This window comes from Bubalus kerabau, chromosome 8 (genome assembly GCF_029407905.1).
Source record: "Bubalus kerabau isolate K-KA32 ecotype Philippines breed swamp buffalo chromosome 8, PCC_UOA_SB_1v2, whole genome shotgun sequence".
Taxonomy (NCBI): domain Eukaryota; kingdom Metazoa; phylum Chordata; class Mammalia; order Artiodactyla; family Bovidae; genus Bubalus; species Bubalus kerabau.
The window spans coordinates 35,482,327-35,495,827 of NC_073631.1; the positions used below are offsets into that span (position 1 = coordinate 35,482,327).

General features: G+C 36.9%; 1 protein-coding gene across 9 annotated transcripts in view; it reads left to right on the forward strand.

Annotated features, from left to right (window-relative positions):
- The window catches only part of LOC129659031 (RUN domain-containing protein 3B), a 191,787-nt gene that overhangs the window by 24,666 nt on the left and 153,620 nt on the right, over positions 1-13,501 (forward strand). For 8 of the 9 annotated variants that reach the window (XM_055590036.1, XM_055590037.1, XM_055590038.1 and 5 more), the window contains exon 2: positions 3,475-3,590. The exons of the other annotated variant lie outside the window; for it this stretch is intronic. In XM_055590036.1, the coding sequence (XP_055446011.1) occupies positions 3,475-3,590 (116 nt within the window). The remainder of the gene's footprint in view (positions 1-3,474; positions 3,591-13,501) is intronic. 9 annotated transcript variants of the gene reach the window in all.

Genomic DNA, 13,501 nt, shown 5'->3' on the forward strand with positions numbered 1-13,501 from the left:
ATTTACACTTTGCTTTTGTTTTGGTTTTTAGTCACATATTGACTTACAAGTAATTTGATGCTCCGAGATTCACCATTTTAGATTTTTGTCATGCACATAGTGTCCTATAGGAGATAATCTACTAAAACAACATGATAGATTCATATTGTATTGACTATTGATTGATCTGTGGCTCTTGATGCTACAAAAATATATATATTACTCTCCATGACTTTTCCTTCCTATCACTTTTACAAAGAACATTTGTTAGGTAATTTTATGTTATTCCTGGAGGACAGTAGTGGCTGAAATCTTACAAGGCTGCTACAGGTGGAAATTGAATTCTAGCTCTTTTTGGTGAAATAAGCACTCTGTTATCTTTAAATATCATTTTTAGTTCATTTTACCTGTGTGCTTACTATTTTAAATGCTATACTTTTTTGAAATTGAGGTAGATTACTGCTACCTTGAATGTGATTACAGAGTTAGATATTCCATTCTGTTCTATTAAAGATTAGAGAGACACATTGAGAAGTTTCCTTCTTTTCAGGTCAAAGATGGAGGTGGAGACTATATGGCTTTTGTTTATTCATTTTAGGAACACTTAGCATTTCTTTCTCTTATGAAATAAGAACATTAAACTTTTTTGTTATTGTTAAAAGTTTGCTGAAGATTGACAGCACTTTTCTAGTGTATTGTCAATGAAAAGGGCAGAGGAAACAAAAGTGGATTTCAAGTCCCTGCTTTAATTTGATTTTGGTTTACTTTGTTTTTATTTCTATTGATACTCATGCATTACACTTAGTATTTATCTAACTTGTCTATTAGATACAAGAGACAAACTTCCATCAATTACTTCATAGTTATTTTTTGTCTGTGCCTTTTACATAGTTGCTCCTCCATGGAGCTCCAGTTGCTGTAAATAGTACTGTGCTGCTGCTACTGCTGCTAAGTCATTTCAGCCGTGTCCCACTCTGTGCGACCCCATAGACAGCAGCCCACCAGGCCCCGCCGTCCCTGGGCCTCCCGGAGTTTACCCAAACTCATGTCCATCGAGTCGGTGATGCCATCCAGCCATCTCATCCTCTGTCATCCCCTTCTCCTCCTGCCCCCAATCCCTCCCAGCATCAGGGTCTTTTCCAGTGAGTCAGCTCTTCGCGTCAGGTGGCCAAAGTATTGGAGTTTCAGCTTCAACATCAGTCCTTCCAATGAACACCCAGGACTGATCTCCTTTAGGACAGACTGGTTGGATCTCCTTGCAGTCCAAGGGACTCTGAAGAGTCTTCTCCAACACCACAGTTCAAAAGCATCAGTTCTTCGGCACTCAGCTTTCTTCATACTAACATTTTAAGTTATACAATGAGAAGAAAGTAAACACTTTTCAAACTGTTCTAGATACGTTTTTTTTTTTTTTTTTTTTTACAAAGAAGACCCCTTAATTCTCAATATTGCTCATGTTTTAAATTACAGTGTACTAAATAATGTTTGTTTCTTCCATTTCCCTGTGCATTATAGCCAGCAGAGAGTTTTTAATGTTTTGATAAAAATTTGTGAAGGGCAGAGAATAATTGTAATTCTTTCTATTGATTATTGTGATCACACTGCATGATTTCAGTTTGCACAGTCATTTTCATATGCAAAGGGAGGACTGCCTTTATTTAACTCATATAAACAAATATCTTTATATTTTCCTTTATACTTATGTGTTGTATTTTTTGTCCTGGGTGAATGAGCATTGCCAGTAAGCCTAAAAACTAAGGAACAATTTGTACTCCTTTATCTCCCGCGCGCGTGTGTGTGTGTGTGTGTGTGCGTGCTCAGTTGCTTCAGTTGTGTCTGACTCTGCAAGCCTATGGACTGTAGCCCACCAGGTTCCTCTCTCCAGTATTCTGCAGGCAAGAATCCTGGAGTGGGTTGCCGTGCCCTCATCCAGGGGATCTTCGGGACCCAGGGATGGAACCTGCACCTCTTATGTCTCCTGCATTGGCAGGCAGGTTCTTTACCACTTGCGCCACCTGGGAAGTCCATAGTTGAACTTCCTAATTATTTAACAGTTCTCATCATTACTCCTTTTCCTACGCTACTGATTGTCTTTACTTAGACATTCACCCTTCATAGGGTGTGACTGTAAAGGGATAGTATGCTAATAAAGGGATCAGTTCAGTTCAGTTGCTTATTAGTATCCTACTCTTTGCAACCCCATGGACTGCAGCATGCCAGCTTCCCTGTCCTTCACCATCTCCCGGAGCTTGCTCAAACTCATGTCCTTCGAGTCGGTGATGCCATCCAACCATCTCGTTCTCTGTCGTCCCCTTCTTCTCCTGCCTTCAGTCTTTCCCAGCATTGGGGTCTTTTCCAGTGATACAGGGATAGCGTGAGGGAGGTGCTAGGGACAACAGAACTGCTCCAGATCCTGATTTTGATTGTGGTTCCAGGAAGGTATACATGTTAGAAATCAAGAACTTTCTTTTTTGTCTTACTGTGACATTGGCCTTTTTTGCCATTCCCTCAAAAAAGGTCTTACAAATATAACAACAGGTACTTACAGAGTGTATCTTTCAAGTCATTGTCCTATGTGCTAAGGAAGATATAAACACACAAAAGATTTGTTTCTGCCCTGGTGGCTCAAGAGGTTAAAGCGTCTGCCTGGAATGAGGGAGACCCGAGTTCTATTCCTGGGTTGGGAAGATCCCCTGGAGAAGGAAATGGCAACCCACTCCAGTACTCTTGCCTGGAGAATCCCATGGAGGGAGGAGCCTGGTAGGCTACAGTCCACGGGGTTGCAGAGAGTCGGGCACGACTGAGTGATTCACTCACTTTCACTTTAAGATAGAGATAGACAACACAAGTAATAGCAGTAAGATAAGTTGTAATCATCTCTTAAAGGAGATACAAACAAGATGCTACTTTGAGCTAGGAATATGTAGAGGATAATTCTTCATTGAAAAGATGGCATTTAAGCTGAGTCTTGGGAAATGCATTGGTATTTGGCAGTCAGAAATAGAGACAAAGGGCATTCTGAAGAGAAGGAAAAATATAGTGTACTTTACAGAGTTATAAGTTTTCCTGTTGTAGTTCATAAAAACTTGAGATCTACACTTAATGAATACTCAAATCCTATCTTAATTGATTTTGTTCTCCAAAACTCTTAAAAGCATTTTGGTTTGATGCTTAAACTCTTATAAGTTGTATTATGGCTCTGGACTTAATAATTTAGGTCATTTTGTTTATTCTGATTTTAATGGCTCTGAGGACAGTGCACTATTTCTAAGTCTTAATGCAGTCAACAGATAGTAAATATATAAGTCAAAAAGGCTGATATTTCTGTAAATTTTCTGTGTACAGAGTGAATTTGAGTATATGGAGTTTTCAGAGCATATAATCTTTTAAAACATTTCTGTAATATTTCTCTAGATTGCTTTCCTCCCATTTTTCTTACTTGGTGAATGAATCACGTTTACTTAAAAGCAATAATAATGTTTTTTTCCCCCATAGGTTTTCTGTGAAGACCCTGATTGATCGGTCCTGCTTTGAGACAATTGATGATTCTTCTCCTGAATTTAACAACTTTGCAGCCATTTTGGAACAGATTCTAAGTCACCGACTGAAAGGTAATAGCGCTAATGTATTATTTATTTTCTAACAGTTCTGTTATTAACAAGCTTGAGATTTTAGAAATTATACGGTTTAGTGTGATTTAGACTGCAGCATCTTGAGAAACAAAAAACTATATGAACACCTAATCTTTTGGCTATGTCCCTGGTAAAGAATCTATTCTTGAATTTATACCCATTTCCAGGATGCATTAAAAATGTTGAATATTAATTGCCACATACAAGAACCAGATTCACTTTCTATATGTAATTAAAATAAAAGCTTAAATTAAAAGGTAACTCATCTTCAAAGATTACTAGTTGGTATTTTAATCAGTTTACAAAGAAGCACCAGGCGTTGTTTGCTTAATCTTTTCTTCATTAAATTTCAAAATCTTTGGAAATTTTTTAGCAGTAAGTAGATTAAAAAAGAGCTGTGTAAAAGAGATGCTGGACTTAAAAAAAAAATCAGTAAATGTATTTATGTCAGAAACATAAATCTCTTAAAATTTAAAAGAAAAAATGAAAACTGTGTTCCTTCAGACATATGATACTTTTAAATTAAAAATATACATCTGTATAATATACCTGATAACATCAAGAAATAGTATGTAGTATATACATTTTAGTAGTAATAAATGATAACTCTATCACATTAATTCAGTTGCCTACATTCCCTAAAGGAAATTTGATCATTAGATGTTTTCACTTAAGTTTTTATTATCTTTACGATCTTAATGGTATAGTAATTTCAAATAAGTAATGTTTTGGTGATATAATTTATGAGCATCTCAAATTTAATCTGAAAGTTAATTCTGTTTTTTGCTTTTTAGTGCTGAAAGCATCAATTTTTACTATAATTGTTTAAATCAGTTGAGCAGTCCTGTAGGCTTATAATAAACGGTTGAATTTAATTAAATGTTAAATGGGGTAACAAAATCTGAATTCATTTAGCCCTTTGCATCTTAAAATGGGATCCGTAAAAATCACTGGTGCTTTTCTGTTAAAGTTCATTGTTGTGTATATTTAAAGGTTTATTTATTTTTCTTAGTTTTGCTATTTAATATTTTCTAAATTTTCCATGTTACCCTTTATGAGAAAATAAGTTTTTATGAAAGCAAAGTGTCTGAAAATATTTTGAAATATTTTCAGTTACTATATTGTGTTATCATTTTTAAAACTTTATATGTAAATTTACAAATAATATTTTAAAACATGTGAAATGCAGTGATGTTTGAGGTATCTTAATGTTCCACAAAGGTTTTATCATAAGACCTTAATTCCCTTGATTTGGTATACCATTTAGCATTTAATTTGTTCACAAAATACATAAACTACAAAGAAAACAAACCATGTTGATCTAGCCATGCTGAGTGATGGGGTAGACTCACTACTATGTAAGTGGCACATCTTTCTGCCATTTTCTGAATCATTTCTCAGCAAAATACACATTGTAGACCTTTAGACTGACTTCTTCACCATAAATGTTATTTCTATAGAAGCCAGTGGACTGCTGTGTTGAGAATACAATCTCTAGTTATTTTATGGATAAGAATTCCACTAGAATGACAGTAAGAATGATGATTCTGAAATCTGTGAATTTTTTAAGCTTGGTAAGATTAATAATTTAGAACATGCTTTTAAAAAAGTTCCTGTAGATCAACTATGGTGGTCACTGCTGTTAGTATGGATATGAATCATGAAATGATCTGCAACTTTCATGATGAGGTAGTTTATTAAAGATTCAGGTGTCTAGAAAGTTTCATATAGTATTGCCCATTTTTTGCTATTCTAATATGTAACAAACTGCCTTTAGTTTTGCAAAAGTTATATAATTATTTTGATAATATAGTGTGTTCACTTATAATTTAGTTAGTGTAACAACTAATTTTTTCTGTTCTTTCCTTGATAGAAGAAGTTTAAAATGTATAATTTCCTGGGTTTACAAGGCTTACTTTTCTGTAGCTACTTTTAATTTTTTTAATAAAAAGGCGTTTAGTTTATCAGTTTTTTCAGAGGAAAAACAAAAACTCACCCCAGGCCCACTATAGGCTGTACTGACACAGGTAGCAGAGGGAGCATCATTCATTCTAACAGCCCATTATAAACAAAAAAACAAGACTTTTAAAATCACATATATTAATGTCGTCTGCAGTAATGCTGTAATAAGATGATGATCTTACTTTTCTGGAATATAGCTGTGAGCTAAGAATTGATCACAGAATGGAAAGTTCAAAGGAGCCTTAGTTCATGTCTTCACTTCAGTCATTTTTTAACTTTTGCTCTAAAGCATAATCCTTTTCTCCAGCTCACTTCCACCTCCCTTAATAAAAGTCACTGAAGATGCTGGATATGTAAGTGGAAGGTCTTGTTGAAGCTGGGTGGGAATATCAGGCATTTTTCCAGCTCAGCAGCAATCACAACCCACCTCCACAGTACCACTTCAGGCAGCACCATTAATCATAGCTTAAAAATCACTAGTCTGTCTCCTACTGAAGCAATCCACCAAGCGATATTTCCAGCTGGTGGACATACGGTCTTCATTTGAATACTTCTGATATCGGGGAACAAAGGATAGTACAGCAGCCTTATTCATTATTTTTTGGGCAGTTCAGATTGTTAGAAAATTCTGATGTATAATATAAGAAGTCAGCTTAGGTGACCGTGCTTTGCTGCCTCTTTTTAAAATTGCGAGCCTAATACATATTAAAAGTCGCTATTACGTAATCCTTTTTCCTTAGTTCCCCTTTTCTTTCTTCAGGTGAAGTATCTCTAGTTCTTTCAGTCTTCTGGAACCACTATAGTCTCATTCTTCAGGTTTATCAGTGGTTTACTGGACCTTAAAATCTGGTATTCAGAGCTGAGTAAAGTGCTTCAGATAGGGTAACTTCTGTGTTGGCTAGAGTTTGAGATTACAGTGACTTTCTGATTCCCACATCACACTTTTGTTTGTGTTTAAGTAAAGGCCAAGTAAAATCCCAAAGCTTCTAAAAGCTTAACTGTTGCTTGTCTTATGTTTTAGATTCTCTAAATCAGTTGCTAGAGATCAAGTTTGATAGGGACAAATGAAGTATTATTTTCCTAATCATTCTCATTTATTTTTTAAAAATATTTATTTATTTGGCTGTACCAGGTCTTAGCTGCCGTATGAAAGTATGAAAGTGTTAGTTGCTTAGTCATGTCCGACTCGTTGCGACCCGCCAGGCTCCTCTGTCCGTGGGATTTTCCAGGCAAGAATATTGGAGTGGGTTGTCCTGCCGTTCTCTAGGGGATCTTCCCCACCCAGGGATCAAACCCAGGTCTCTGGCATTGCAGGCGGATTCTTTACCATCTGAGCCACCAGGGAAGCCATTTGCCTTTTGCAAGATCTTTCAGTTGTGGCATGTGGGATTTTAGTTGTGGCATGCAAACTCTGAGTTGCAGCATGTGATATCTAGTTCCTTGACCAGGGGTGGACCCTGGCTTCCCTGCATTGGGAGTCTTAGCCCGTGGACCCACCAGGAAAGTCCCCTTCATCATTCATTCTAGAGATAGATAAAGTGGCTATAAAAATAAATTTTTGGAGGATTTCTACTTTCAGGAAGATAAAGTGGACATACTTTCCCCTATTTCTGCCATTAAACCCTAGACCTATAAAACACAAGACTCTGAAAGGTAGGGAGAAGAAGGCTAGGGCCTTTGGTTCCTTAGGAATGGCATAGTGGCAGGTCTCTTGGATTCTCTGCTTGCTTTATATCCAACACTGAGTACTGGATAAGCCAGTAGCCTGCGGGCATCAACAGGAGGATGCCCATACACACACACAGTCTGACAAAGATCTGCTGTCTCTAGCTAAAAGACCAGGAATAGAAGGAATAAAACACACTGGCAAGATAGAATTTTTAGACACAGTCTACTCCATTTTAGCCAAATACTACAGAAAAACTGGCATCACCCCAACCCAGACCTGAAGAGGCTGAGTGGAGAACTTAGAATTCCATCCTCATGAGAACAGAGTATCTCAGCAGCACCACAGTGTGGTATCAGAGAAGACCAAGCAGAGAGCTGGCACTTCTTCCCTCCTCACTGGTTGTGAGCCTTGTCTTCTCACCTGTTCCCATACTGTGTTCATAGAGAGCCTGGATTTTGATCCCTTGTGTCATGAAGTCACTTAGTCATGTCTTACTCTTTGTGACCCCATGGACTGTAGCCCACCAGGCTCCTCCATCCATGGAATTTTCTAGGCAAGAGTATTGGAGTGGGTTGCCATGGATTTTGATCCCTACCCAGCAGCAATGAGGTGTATTAGAGAGTTATGTCTTTGACCATCACCCAGCAATGATGAGGCTGCTCCCAGTGCATTGTCAGCCAGCCTATACTCTCACCTCCACCCCAGGGTAATGAGGACTCCTCCCTGAAATGTCAGTGAAGGCCCCCAGGAAGCTTGAACTTCTCCCTCTACATGTCAGTAATGAAGTGTGGTGCCTTCCACCCCATGACCTTCCCCTGCTGGAGCAGTGTCACAGAAAGCCAGTTAAAACAGAAGGTTTAAATAAGATCCATAGTCTCATAACACAGTATGAACATATCCAGGTTTCATTCGAAGATGGCTTTTCATACCAAGAACCAGGAAGATGTGTAACAAAAGGCAATAGATGTCAACACTGAGATGATAAAAGGTGTTAGAATTACTGATACAGATCACAAATCAGTCATGACAAAAATGCTTCACTGAGCAATTACAAACATTCTTGAAACAAGTGAAAAATAGAAAAACACTGCAAAGAAATAGAAGATAAAAAGAAGAAACAAGTGGAAATTTTGATACAGAAAAGTACAAAACCAAAATGAAAAGTTCTATGGTTAGGCTCAGTAGGAAAGTGAAGGGGGAAGAGGAGAGACTCAGTGAACTGGAAGACAAAGCAATCGAAACTTCCTAATTAAATAACAGAGACTCAAAATAATCTAAAATTAGAAAGAAGATACTTAAACAAAAAGCCTCATGGATCTGTGGGATCATAACAAAAGGTCTAAAATTGTTGCCATCAGAGTCCTTGAAGGAGAGAGAGAGGACAAGACTGAAAATGTACTCAAAGAAATAATGAAATTTTCTGAAATTTGGCAAAAGATGTAAACATAGACTCAAGAAAGTTTCCTTTTATTTTGTAGTTTTCTGTTTGTTTCCTCTGCTTTTGATTTCTGTTTTTCCTATTTCCTGTGAATTGTTTCAAAACTTTTTAGAATTCCATCTTTATTAATCGACAGTGTTTTTGAGTGTATCTCTTTGTGTGTGTGTGTGTGTATAGTAGTGATTGCTCTAGGTATTATATATACATAACTTGTCACAGTCTGTTGGTATCATCATTTTCCAATGTGAAACTTAAAAACTTTACCTTCCTTCATGAGCATTACTCTCCTCTATTTATAAATTATTTTAGCTGTTTCCTGTACATACATTTAGAACCACATTAGACAGTGTTACAATGTTTCTTTCCACCCTCAAATTTAATTGAGAAAATTCGAGAGGAGAAAGCAAGTCTGTTTTTCAGGTTACAGAGGGACTTAACTGCTGTGTCATTTCTTGAGTTCCAAGGTCCCTAGTCAGTCCATTTTTTTAATTCTCCACCTTCAGAATCTTCTTCGCTTTGTTTTATATATAATGTCAGGGTTTAGGGTTGTATTTAGCAGGAGAGAGCATCTACTTTATGTTTCTGGAACCAGTAGTCTTTAATTTTTTAATGTGAATAATTGCATCAGTAGTTTTTCTAATGTTTATTCATCCATATATCCTTGGGAACAATCTAATTTGGACCTCATGTATTATTTTAATATACTTCATAAGATTTAGGATTTTTCTTTTTTTCCTTTTTGGCTCTGCTGCTTCTCGGTTGCTGTGCCGGCTTTGCTCTATTGTGGCAAGCAGGGGCTATTATTTAGTTGCGGTGCGTGGGCTTCTCATTGCAGTGGCTTCTCTCGTGGGCTCCAGGGTGCAGGCTTTGGTAGTTGTGGCACGTGGCTCAGTACTTGTGGCTCCTGGCCTCTGGAGCACACACTCAGTAGTTGTGGTACACAGGCTTAGTTGCTCTGCGGCATGTGGAATCTTCGCAGACCAGGGATTGAACCTGTGTCTCCTGCACTGGCAAGCAGATTCTTTACCACTGAGCCACCAGGGCAGCCCTAGTGGTAAGCTTTGATTCTGAGTTGATGAGCAAAATTTATCATTTTTCTGTTTGATACTTGGTACTTTTTTTGTTATCAAGATTATATATACCTCATTAAATAAATGAAGGTGTTTTATCTTTTATTATCCTTGTAAGAATTTTGCATAGTCTTGAAATAATCTATTAGGGAGAATTTGCCAGTAGAAACTCTGGGTCGAGTGGGGCAGGGACAAGACAGTGTGCATACACAAATGCAGTTTAATGGCTAATTTACTTGCTTAATGCTTATCAGTCTATTTAGGTTGTTGATTTCTATATTCTTTTCTACAGTTGTCAGTTTCCTCTATATCCTCTTAATTATTTAACCTCTAGTTAGTTGCCATTTTTCCTTTCATTGTGACACACTTAAAATAGATGAATTCAACTGAATGGTTTAAAAAAAGTCAAAGCTCACCGAAGAGATCTAAAGATAAGTCACATGTTCATCCTTATGGCATTGTTAAAAGCTAAGATTCTGCTTTTCAAAAAAACCTTCTCCCTGTCTTCATCGTTTACCAGCCATCCACCTCCTCTGAAGGATATGGTATACAGTTGTTCCTAGATATCCTTGGAGGATTGGTTCTGAGGACCTCCTGGATACCAAAATCCGCAGATGCCCAAGTCCCTCATATAAAATGGCATAGTATTTACATATAACCTACACACACCCTCCCGTGTAGTTTGAATCCTCTGTAGATTACTTATGATGCCTAATACAGTGTAAATGCTATGTAGATAGTTGTCAGTTCAGTTCAGTCGCTCAGTCGTGTCCGACTCGGCGACCCCATGAATCGCAGCATGCCAGGCCTCCCTTTCCAACTCTCGGAGTTCACTCAAACTCATGTCCATCGAGTCCGTGATGCCATCCTGACATCTCATCCTCTGTCGTCGCCTTCTCCTCCTGCCCCCAATCCCTCCCAGCATCAGGGTCTTTTCCAATGAGTCAACTCCTTGCATGAGGTGGCCAAAGTATTGGAGTTTCAGCTTTAGCATCATTCCTTCCAAAGAAATCCCAGGGCTGATCTCCTTCAGAATGGACTGGTTGGATCTCCTTGCAGTCCAAGGGACTCTCAAGAGTCTTCTCCAACACCACAGTTCAAAAGCATCAATTCTTCGGTGCTCAGCCTTCTTCACAGTCCAACTCTCACATCCATACATGACCACAGGAAAAACCATAGCCTTGACTAGATGGACCTTTGTTGGCAAAGTAATGTCTCTGCTTTTGAATATGCTGTCTAGGTTGGTCATAACTTTCCTTCCAAGGAGTAAGTGTCTTTTAATTTCGTGGCTGCAGTCGCCATCGGCACTGATTTTGGAGCCCAGAAAAATAAAGTCTGACACTGTTTCCCCATCTATTTCCCATGAAGTGATGGGACCGGATGCCATGATCTTCGTTTTCTGAATGTTGAGCTTTAAGCCAACTTTTCCACTCTCCACTTTCACTTTCAACAAGATAGTTGTCAGCACCTGGTAAATTCAAATTTTGCTTTTTGGAAGTTTCTGGAATTAAATTTTTTTTTTTTTCCCATCCATGGTTGGTTGAATCCAAGGATACAGAGGGCCACCTGCATTTAATTCAGATTGCTGTTAAAGAATAAACAAAAGTTCTGTTAGTGACTACCTGGTATTATTTCTACACAGATGTCCCCTTTTATACCACTAATATTGATTATTAGTTTTTTTCTCTTTTTTTCATGAGCACTATTGCCAGAGATTTGTTAATTTTATTAGTCTTTCAAATAGACTAATAAAACAAATAACTTTGTTTTTGCCTATGTTGATTTTTACCCTTCTCTCCAAATGCTGCTTTGGCTACATTTAGAAGTTTGGCTATGTTTTCTTTTCACTAATATTCATTTTCAGGTAATTTTTACTTTTTATTATTTCTTCTTTAGCATCTGTGTTATTTGGAAGTTTATTTTTAATGTTTATGAAAATAGCTTTTACATTTTCACTTTTATTTCTATGTTAATTGACTTCTGATCAGAGAATGTGGTCTGTATGGCAGATATTTTTGAAATTTATAAGATTTGCTTAATGGCTTAGTGTATGATTAGTTTCTATAAATGTTCTATTATTAGATTCAATAAATGTTCTATATTGAGAAGAATTTGTATTTTCCAGTTCTTGATTATGTTTTTCAAATACTAGTCACATTTTTGTCAGTTTGATCTATTAATAACAGAAGTTTTAAAGTATTATCCTGATGAATTTATTAAGTTATTCTTACAGATATGTCTATTTTTGCTTTCTGTATTTTGGGTCTATGTTGATGCATTCACTTTTAGGGTTTTTATAGAGTCTCTTATTTTCTGTGTTTGCCATGTTTAAAAGTGTATTTATTATATTTTATCTAGTATTTCTACTTTTGTGCTCGGAGGAGAGAAGATTTTCCTTAATTCCTGCTTTCCATTCCAAGGACAAATTTTTGCTGTCTCTAGAGAGAGTTCCAAACTTTTCTCTTCTTTTCTTCTTTGAAAGTTATCGTTACCCTTTGTTGTTGATTTGAGTGAGCAGTTAAACTTAATGGTCAAAGTGTGTGATGTGATGTAAACAAGTCTGGCACCAATAGGAAGTATTCATTAGTTCCTCTTTGATAGTTTCTATTGTCATGTAATTAAAAAATACTCAAATCTCTAGAAGAGTCAAAAATGGCAAGACTTCCTGTGTTGGCAGGGATCAAGAAAAAACTGAAAGAGATTTCATTTGCGATGTCTAGGTCAAGATGCAGGCATTTGAATATAAGGAATAAATCATAGGTAGCATGGAGAGAGGAAATGAGTTATGTCCAGGAAATACTGAGGAGTTTCTTCGGCTTTGCCCAGGTAAATTCTTTATGTAGAAGGGCAAAATAAGGGTAGAGAGATAAGTTGGGATTACTTTTTGAACCACTTTGAATTACCTGAAGTTTACAGTTGGACAAAATAGTGTAAGAAGTTATTCAGAGTGTTTCAGAAGAATATATCAGAATCAAAACATTAATCTGGAAACAATATCTAGACACTTTGAGAGTTAGGAGAGCTTAGCGGTAGGGAGTCAGAAATGTTTGTTAAGATAAGCCTGGTTGAAAGGTAATGAGAGTCTGAACTGGATGGCAGAGGGAATTGAAATGAAAACACAGAGGTATTGTGCAAGCAGAATCTATAGGACTGGAGAATTCACTGGTGGTCCAGGGGTTAGGACATCGTGCTTTCACTGCCACTGTCCTGGGTTTGATCCGTGGTTGGGTAACTAAGATCCCATGAGCCGTGTGTCATGGTAGGGAAAAAAAGGGATATATATATATATATGTAGAACTTGAGCGTTGCTTATGTGTAGGAGATTGGAGAATTGAAAAGATGGTTTTCAATTAAAGATGAAAAAGAAACAGTGGTGCCAGGGAACTCAACTCAGTACTCTGTAATGACCTATGTGGGAAAAGAATCTAAAAGAGTGTGGCTATGTGTATAACTGATTAACTTTGCTGTACAAACAGAAACTAACAACATTGTAAATCAACTATATGCCAATAAAACTTCTTTAAAATGAAAAATACTCAGATGTGTGTGTGTGTATATATATATATCTGGATATTATATCACACATAATATATAATCACTGTTATTTAATAAATTCATATTTAGGTAATACAGTATATCATATATTATGTATATATTTTTAAGTTTAGATCTCCCTTTTTCCAAGTTTCCCCTTTTTTTACACATAAATTCACCCATTTGCATCCTGTAGCCCTGGTTTTTAAATACTTTT